Source organism: Podarcis muralis, chromosome Z (genome assembly GCF_964188315.1).
Source record: "Podarcis muralis chromosome Z, rPodMur119.hap1.1, whole genome shotgun sequence".
NCBI classification, from domain to species: Eukaryota; Metazoa; Chordata; class Lepidosauria; order Squamata; family Lacertidae; genus Podarcis; species Podarcis muralis.
In genome coordinates, this window is record NC_135673.1 from 18,899,186 (window position 1) to 18,908,775 (window position 9,590).

The following is a 9,590-nucleotide window of genomic DNA, read 5'->3' on the forward strand; positions in this document are numbered from 1 at the left end:
CTCTCTTACACTGGTTGTATAGACCAGGGTCCTCATCCCTGTTGATTTCAGCATGGATGCATAAGAAAAGCCCTGCTGGACCAGGTCAGTGGCCCATCCAGTCCAGCATCCTGTCCTCACAGTGGCCATCCAGATGCCCCAAAGAGAAGCCCCCAAGCAGGACCCGAGTGCAAAAGCAACTCTCCCACAGTTGTTCCCCATCTTCCGTATACATAGTCTGCTATCAAAAGAGACAACCTTAAGGAGAGCTTGGCTGCTGGATCAGGCCACAGATGGGCCTAGTTAGCACAGCACCCTCCTCTCACAGTGACCAAATGCCCCGCAGAACCTGGAAATTGAGACAGACTGCCTCTGGACTTGGAGGTGCCGTAAGAGCATAAGGTGAGCCTGGCTACTGCCAGATCAGGCCAATGGCCCATCTAGTCCAGCATCGTGTCCTTATTGGCTAACCAGATGCCCATTATGGAAAACCCACCATCAGAACCTGAGCTCAACAGCAGCACCCACCCCGACTTGTCATTCACAGGTAGACTGCCCCTGGGCATGGAAGCTCTGCTATCACTGTTGACATCCGTATAAGGAGCCATGATGGATCAGGCCAATGGAGGCCTTCATGGTGGCCACCCAGAAACCCCATAGGGAGCCCTGTGCAAGGAGGGCCCGAGGGCAAGAGCATTTCTCCCCTCTTGCGCCTGCCGTTTTGTGGTGCTATTTTTTAGTGTGCGGGTACCTTGTCTCCCAGCTCCTGGGAGATGTCCAGGTGCCTCTGGCAACAGACCAGGGCCTCATCAAACTGGCCGAGGATCTTCAGCGTATTTCCCAGGTTGCCACTGGCTTTGGCTTCTCCGATGCGGTCCCCAGTGGTCCTGCGGAGAGAAAGCAGAAGGCGGTTCTGGGTGGCTCCACTCCAGCAAAGCCACAAAGAAGACCCAGGCTGGGAAGGGAAGGAATGAAGCACCCCAATGGGGCCCTTCCCTTCCCTTCCTTCTGTCTCCTCCTGTCCTTTCTTCCCTTCCCTCTGACTATGTAACTGGTTTACAGCAACTCTCCCCCCCCCCCCCCGCAAATTGTAGAATAAAAAGTTAAAAACAGACATCGATTAACTATTGTGGAATACATATTTCACAAAATGTATACACAACGCTTGATTGTAAGGAAAAACCCCAAACCTGTTTACAAAAAGGGTAAAACAATAAAAGTTGACACTACTAGACTTCAAAACATACAAAAAAGATAAAATACTAAAACAGATTAAAATTTACACCCACTTTCCAAGCACCTGAATGTTTTCAGCAGGTGCCGAACGGAATACATTGAAGGTGCCTGCTGCTGATTTCGTAGGCAAATTATATGATCTGTGTATATTATATATATATTTGTTGTTGCTCTCACCACCACCACAAATGTCTATCCATTATTTCAAGGAAACTGAGCATAACAGCCAGTCCTAACTCTATAGGCAATATATACAGCCCAGAAGGGTAATCTAGTTCAACCCCCTGCAATGCAGGAAAGTTATAAAAATTATGCATGGTATGGAGAAATTGGACAGATAGAAGTTTCTCTCCCTCTTTCATAACACCACAACTCATGGTCATCCGATGAAGCTGACCATTGCCAGACAGATACTACAGAACTCCTTCCTGCAGGAGACAGTGATGGCCACCAACTTGGATGGCTTTAAAAAAGGGACTGGACAGATTAAAGGATGAAGAAGGCTATTGATGGATATTAGCCACAATGAAGGCAGCAATGTTCCTGAATACCAATTGCTGGAGACCACGGGAGGGGAGAGGTCTCTTGTGCTTGGATCCTGCTTGCTGATTTCTCCTAGAGGTAATTGTTCAGCCGTCATGGGGAAAGGATGCTGGCCTAGACGAGCCACTGGCCTGATCCAGCAGCCAGGTTCTTCTGACACTCTTATGGGGCCTCAAGAGCTCCAGAGACAGACTATCTAGATTCCTAGGTTGTTTGGGGTATTTGGCCACTGTGAGACAAGTGGACAAGATGGGCCATTGGATTGATCTAGTAGATCTTCTGATGTTCATAATGAGAGAATAAATACATCCTTCTGGCAGCAGGACACTTACCTAGCTAGGGTGAGATCATGTTTGTGGTATTCCAGAGCCTTGGAATACTCCTTCAGGTAGAAGTAGGCGTTGCCCAGCTGGCTATAGATGGCACTGAGTGTCTTCAGGTCCTCTGTTCCCACCTGAACAGCCGCTTCAAAGAAGGCCACCCCAGCTTTGAAATCCCCGGCTTTGCACAAACGCTCTCCTTCCAGGGCCACCTCCAAGCAAGAGGCTTCCATCCTATGGGGGCAAACATGTACAGCAAAGATATTATTATAATATCTTTATTTATTATTATTTATTACTAGAATTGTTTGGGTTTTTATCTTGTTTAAGTTTTTTTGTGCACTGACATTCAGATATTTCTGGAATATATATATCTGTATATATATATATACATACACACACACACACACACACACACACACACACAACCACTGCATATAAATGTATGAGAACAGCAGGTGAAAATTAAAGGATGATGAAAAAGCAAAACCATAAAACTGGAATGTAGAACAAGTCCAGTAGCACAGGAGTTAAAATAACCAAGTCTCAGGAAAGAATCACAGAATCTGAAAGTATCCCAAAGGTCATCTTGTCTAACCCTTGAAAATGCAGGAATATCAACATATTTGATGACTGAGTCTTGTTCCAGATATGCCAGGATTGTGAAAAGGGTTGTTTTTAAAAATGATGGCATCACTGCATTTTTTCATAAAGTAATGCCAAATCATTTAAAAAGTGCCTGGAGGTTCTAGTCCTTATCAAAATCACAGTTAAGTGCAAATTTCTCTATTATCGCTATAGTCCATTGTGAGTGGTCCCAAATGCCCAATGTCAGACTTTGGGCTTTTTTTTATTGAGTTCCCCTGACAATGTGCACTTCCAAGATCACATTATCAACATGTATAGATATTGAGATTTGTGCCTTTTGATTAAAGGTGGTATATAAATTGAAGAAATGAAATGGTATGTTTTTACTGCTAACTCATTGCTGTCTTTTCCTTTTCACCTGCCATTGTCTAAAACGCCTTTTGATTATCCGCCATTGTGCATCGCTCTGAAAGCTCGCCCTTCAAGCAGAAAGGCAGGGTGTTAATTTTAAAAATAAAATAAATGGCAAATGAGGACTTCTAAGCACAGCAAAGAAAACACTGTTCATTGGGTGTCACATTAGCCAAAATCGATTAACCTCAACAAGCTGTGTTGATCAAATGCAGAGTTCACTGTTGAGTAACAGAGGTTGGCGCGAGATGGGGAATTGATTGATTGCAACCCCCATGGGGAAGGGAAATGGAGGAGGGTGCCTCAAGGTCACGGGAAAGGGGACTTACTTGCAAGCCATGTGTGGCCCAGAAGGGAAACTGCAGAAGGTCATCATTCAGATTCAGGATAGACAAAAGGAAGTTCTTGTTCACACAATGCATAGTCAAACTGTGGAACTCACTGCCGTCGGAGGCAGTGGTGGCCACCAAACTGGATGGCTTTAAAAAAGGATTGGACAAATTCATGGAGAAGGGCATCAATGGTTACTAGCCCCAGCGTCTATCCTCCAGGCCCAGAGGCAGTCTATCTGGACTCCTAGGCTCTTAGGGGCATTTGGAAACTCTGAGAAGTGGATACTGGACTGGACGGCATTTTCTTAAGGATGCTGAAAATTGGTCCTCCAGCTTTCTGGTTACTCCCGAAAGCAGCCTCTGCAACACCAAGCAACCTCTGGGCCGCTCCTCCGAGTGTGAGGAATCAGAAGCTGTATTAGCTAACCACAGCAACCCAGAGAGTGGTGCCTGGGCTGGCTTCCGGCTGGGCTCAATCCATCCATGATGACAGCCCTCGCCAAGTCCGGCCGGCTGCCAGGGAGCTGCTCTTTTCATCTCGCCGGGAACACAGCGTCCAGGCCCTGTACATCCGTTTGCAGATCACATGGTCAGGATTTGCTCCAGATAATTACAGGGGGAGCTTCTCCTGTTCCTCTCTCTGAGGCACTCAGCTCCCACTTGGGTCTTTAATGGCAACCAGATGCTCAACAGACTTCGCTGTGCAAGCCTCCCTCCCTCCCTAGAGTTAGCACAGCCCTGCAAAAGGGGACAAAAGTCCCAGCTGCCTCACCTCAAACATGATAGGGTAGATCAATGGAAAACAGCCCCAAATCTTACACAGGGCCCTTGGAACCACTCACTATGGAATATAGCTATAATAGAGAAAATTACACCTAATTTGATATCAATGAGGACTAGAACCGCCAGGCACTTTATACAGAGTTTGGCATTCTTTTAGGACATATACAGCGGACATTTGATTTTCAAGGCAACCTTCATCCCAAGCCTGGCAAATCTGGAACTAGACTTGATAATCTCATAATGCTGATATTCCTGCATTACAGGGGGTTGGACTAGATGAACCTTGGGATCCTTTCCAATTCTATTATTCTTTACTGGAACTTTGCTACCTGTGCAACTGGACTCATTCTGCGTGCCTTATCGTTTTGTTTTTCCATCTTTTAATTTTCATCTGTTGTTATAATGGTTCTCTGTTTTACATACATTATGAAATGAAATAAGAGGATGGTGATAACAACAACAACAACAACAACAACAACAACAACAACAAGTGTTGCCAAAAGGCTTGGAGGGCCCTGGAAAATTATGTGCTTTTTTGGCAGGATTTTGTCTTATACAGTGGTACCTCAGGTTAAGTACTTAATTCGTTCCGGAGCTCCATTCTTAACCTGAAACTGTTCTTAACCTGAAGCACCACTTTAGCTAATGGGGCCTCCTGCAGCCACTGCGCCGCCGGAGCATGATTTCTGTTCTCATCCTGAAGCAAAGTTCTTAACCCGAGGTACTATTTCTGGGTTAGTGGAGCCTGTAACCTGAAGCGTATGTAACCTGAGGTACCACTGTATGTCACTAGTAGCTGTGATTTAGCTGTGATTCCTGCATTGCAGAGTGCTGGACTGTTCTGGGGTTCCCTCAACTCTGCAAGTGGATGACTCTATGACCTCAGAAGGTGGCGAACTCTCCTTCATTGGAGATCTCTAAAAAGAGGTTGGATGCTTTGGTCGTGATTCCCTGCATTGTGGGGCATTGAACTAGATGAGCTTTGGCGGGGGGGGGGGGGTGTTCCTTCCAACTCTACACTCTGTGGTTCTAAATACAGACACAGAGGACTCCCTCTCCACAGTACAACATTAAATTTAGTTCAGCCAATGGCCTTGAGTCCTCTCTCACCCTAATAGGAAGTCTCTCCCAGATATCACACACTGCTTTTTTTGCACTTCTTTTTCCTCCCCATTGCATTTGTTGCATTTACGTCAACAGATTCATGGGACTATAGAACTGGAGGGTCATCTAGCCCCACCCCCTGCAATGCAGGAGTAAACTCATAAAGATAAGAGAAGGGAAATACGAAACTCCAGACAAACTGAAGTTGACAGAGTCACCCTGTTGACCCTTTCCCAGCTGGCCAAATTCTGACAAGAGCCTGTCTTATGTCCACATTTCTTAAAGACACTATTGTTTCACTGATGCTGCCACCATGCTTCTGGGAATGCTCCTCTGCCCACCCTGTGCATCCGTCCCCCAGAATCCCATAATGCCATCTCTGTTCCCAGCTCGGATGAGTTGCCTGCATGTGTTTGCTTCACTCTTCTTTGTTTAAATCGTGCGAAGATTTGCATCCGGCTTCGTGCAAGCTCCTTCAGAAGCTGCTCAATACGCAAGAGACGTGGAAGGATCTGGAAAGGGCTTGGGGGTGGGAACAGCACCAATGCAAACAAGAGGAACTTAAGGCCTGCTGGATCAGGCCAATGGCATCCTTTCTTCACAGTGGCCAAATACACCATAGAACCTAGGAATTCAGTTAAGCTGCCTCTGGACCTGGAGGTTCCAAAACAGCATTAGAAGAACCCTGCTGGATCAGGCCAGTGGCCCATCTACCCTCACATCCTCTCCGCATAAGTGGAGGACCAGATGGCCATTATGGGCAGCAGGATTCAAGCACAAGAGCAACTCTCCCCTCCTGCAGTTTCCAACATCTGGGATCCTGGCAAGCAGCCACAGATAGCTTTCTCCTCTGTGAATCTGCCTAATCCTCTTTTAATGCCACCCAAGTTGGTGCCCATCACTTCCTCCTGCAGGAGACAGTTCCGTAATTTAACTATGTGCTGCGTGAAGAAGCCCTTTCTTTTATCTGTCCTGAAAGCCATTAAAAAACCCATCTGTATATTTTTTAAAACACACACACATACAGAAACACAATCAGATAAGTAACTCACATCCCATGATGGAACACCGTTGGCCCAAAACTATGGAACTTCCTCCTGCAGGAGGCAGTATGGCCTCCATCCTGGATGGTTTTAAAACAGGATTAGGTAATTTCTCAGAAGAGGCGAAGGCTGTCAAGGCTACTAGCCGCAATGGCTATTGTCTGCCTCCAGAGTTAGAAGCAGTGATGCTTCTCAGCAGTTGCTGGGAAACGCAGGAGAGGAGTGTTGCTCTTGTGCTCGGGTCCTGATTGCAGGTTTCCCCAGGCAACTGTTCAGCCACCGTGAGGACAGGATGCTGGACTGATCCAGCAGACTCTTCTTAAAAAAACTCCCCTCGCCCCCCCCCCCCGTAATTATTTTTCTGTTTAAAGGGGAGCCAGGAATTATAACAGGAGAGAGAAATATGCTCCAGTACCAGGCAAGCATTGCATGGGGCCTTGTTTGGATCATGGACTCTCCTCTCCTAGCAAATCTTGTAAATCCAGAAGCTGCCTCACTGCAGGTCCCTGGAATGAACCCTGTAATTTTATTTTTGCTAAGTAGAGGATTGCAAAGGAAAAGGAAACACTGGCCCCTTCCAAAAGTGGTTGCTCGCCTCCGTTCCTGCCTGACATTCTTCCTCCCCCCCCCCCCCCGAGGAGCCCACGTTCTAGGGACCAGAATCCAACATGGTTGTGGTTTCTGGGCTTTGGGGTGGGGCAGCGAAGCAGCTTGTGGCCCAGAGAAACAGCTGCCTGATCCAGCAACGAGGTAGTAGCCCTGGTCTAGGCTTCTCTGGCCATGGCAAATGGCTTCCAAATGGCACAGGAACGCAGTCCATCGACTCATTCCGACCTAGAAGGGCTGTAGCTCAGTGGCAGAGCATCTGTGCTGCATACAGAACGCCCCAGGTTCTGATTTCTTCAGAACCATGAGGACTAGGACTTTCCCCAGAGAGCTGCTGATGGTCAAAGTAAGCAATGCTGGGCTTGTTGGACTCAGTATAAGAGAGCTTCCTATGCAAATGAGCATTTCCTGCTCTGGCCGGCAGCATCAACAGCTCACCAGGGTTCCAGGCAGAGAAAAAGAGAGGGAAGAGGTGACATGGCAGAGGGCAAGCAAGGCTATCGATGGATACTAGCCACAATGGCTATGCTCTCTCTACCGACCCCCCCCCCCTTGCAGGGTAGTCTTACCCTGGACCCAGACCCATCACCCAAGGCCTTTTTAGAAATCCTGGAATTCCACTGCAATACGCAATTAAAGCACACCCCAGCATTTCTGACTCTGCAGAATCAGGCCCTTAATCATCATGGAATCATGGAGCTGAAAGGGACACCCAAGGGTCATCTAGTTCAACCCCCTGGAATGCAAGAATCACAGATACACACCTGCAGTTTTTCTGAGGCCTTGCCAGCACTAAACATTTAAAGCAGGATTATATACCATTTTAAACAGCTGTGGCCCCCCTCCCCCCAAAAAAGAATCATGGGAACCCTTGTTTGTTCAGGGGTTTTGAGTTGTCAGGAGGCCCCTATTCCCCATTCCCAGTGTGGTTTAATTCTTCCCCAGGGAACTGTAGGTTCTGCAGCTCTGGGATGGGGGAATCTCCTAAGAACTCTCAGCACCCTTAAACTACAATACCCGGGAGTTTTTAGGGGAAGCTGTCTTAAAGTAGTATTGCAGCACTTTAAATGCAGGTGCAGCCTATGAGTCCTTAGGACATCCTAAGAAAAAGTCAAGCACTTCTGGATCCCCACTGCTGTCCAGCCCTGCTTCACCCAATTTATTTTGGGGGTCACCGTGGGTTGCAAAGCATCCCCAGTGGTGCACCCACAAGCTAGGGTGTCAAAGGCCCCTGTGTTTCCTGTTTAATTCAGTCCTTTATTTGGAACCATGAGGACTAGAACTTCACTGTACTTTTCAGAGGAAGGGCTGAGCACGCCCCACTGCCTGAAACTCTTGAGAGCCACTGCCAGACTGTGTAGTAGACTACACTGAGCTAAATGGGACGGCAGTCTGGCTCGGTAGAAGGTGCAATCCTTCGTTCCTATTTAATTCATCCCAGGAGAAGCAAAACCTTACTTTATATTTTTGGGAGGGGGGAAGAGTTTCCTCTGCCCGAAACTCCGGATAGCTGCTGCCAGTGAGTGCTGGAACCTGCAGCGGTCCGACTCGGCAGACCCTCGGCTACCTATTGCAGCCAGCAGCAGAGTTCCTTGGGAAACTAGATGACACTTCCCTCCACACCCCCCCAAAGGAAATAGACCAATTTCCTAATAATGGCTGAGAACCACGCAGGGAGCGCGCGAGATGCAGACGGTCCTGGGGTTAGGGAGACCCCGCAGAGGGGAAACGGGGAGGGGGCTGCCTCCAGCCCGGAGGGCGAGGGAGGCAACCTTCTTTCCTGGAAAACCTCCCAAGGCCCGAGCGGGGAGGAGCCCCATGTCTCCTGGAACCCGGCAAGCTTTCGCCCCTGAACGCAAAGCGCTGAGGGGGGCAGCGAAAAGGAGGAAGAGGAGGAGGAGGCGCCCCTCGCCTGGCCTCGGCTGTCTGTCCAGCCCCCACTCTGCCCTACCTGGAATGCAACCTCTTGTCGGGGGGCTCCGGCAGGGCGTTCTCGGGGGCCAGCAGGGACATCGTTGCGGGAGGGCAGGCAGGCAGGCGGGCAGGGGCGGGCAGCGCCTCCTCCGCCTCCAGCCGGCCGGCAACGGCGGCTCACCCGGACCCCCGACTCCGTGGAGGCAGGGCGTCCCGCCCCCGGCTCTGACGTCAACGCCCACCTCTCCGCCCGCCCGCCCGCCTGCGCGCTTTCGCGGGAGGGCGGGTGCTTATGTCTCCCTGCCTCAAATACAGAAAGTAAGCTTAACTGTAACGTTGAAGTTGGGGGCGCTGATTGACGCAGGGCTATATTCCCCACCACCACCCCGGGCGCCAAAAAATAAAAAAAATAAAATCCTCTTGGGTCATGAGGACTGGAAACTTGTCTTGAATTTAAAGGACTTGATTCCTTTGCAACGTCTTTCCCATTCTACCCCATCTCCGGGTTTGGATTTAAAATATAAATATTATGAAGGTCCCACTGCCGCCACGGGGCGCCCTCCTTCGGGGGTCGCCTAGACCACCCTCATTTCCGGTATCTTGGTCACTTTTGGAACGAAGCGGGCTCGATCCACAGGAAGGGGGTTGTTGTCCAGCCTCCCACCTTCCTGTGCTTGGAGCCCCTACGCGAGAGGAGAAGGTGCTTCTGCCTGGAGCAACGGCCATAGCCT

General features: G+C 49.0%; 1 protein-coding gene across 2 annotated transcripts in view; it reads right to left on the minus strand.

The window, feature by feature from the left end:
• The window catches only part of GPSM1 (G protein signaling modulator 1), a 53,426-nt gene extending 44,360 nt beyond the window's left edge, over positions 1-9,066 (minus strand). The window contains exons 1-3 of one of the 2 annotated variants that reach the window (XM_028715159.2): positions 8,897-9,066; positions 2,091-2,312; positions 731-866 (exon numbers count right to left, since the gene is read on the minus strand). In XM_028715159.2, the coding sequence (XP_028570992.2) occupies positions 731-866; positions 2,091-2,312; positions 8,897-8,958 (420 nt within the window). In that variant the 5' untranslated portion in view covers positions 8,959-9,066. Of the gene's footprint in view, positions 1-730; positions 867-2,090; positions 2,313-3,406; positions 3,433-8,896 lie in introns of those variants that run through there. The other variant, XM_028715160.2, reaches the window with a different exon arrangement.
• Between the last annotated feature and the right edge of the window lie 524 nt (positions 9,067-9,590).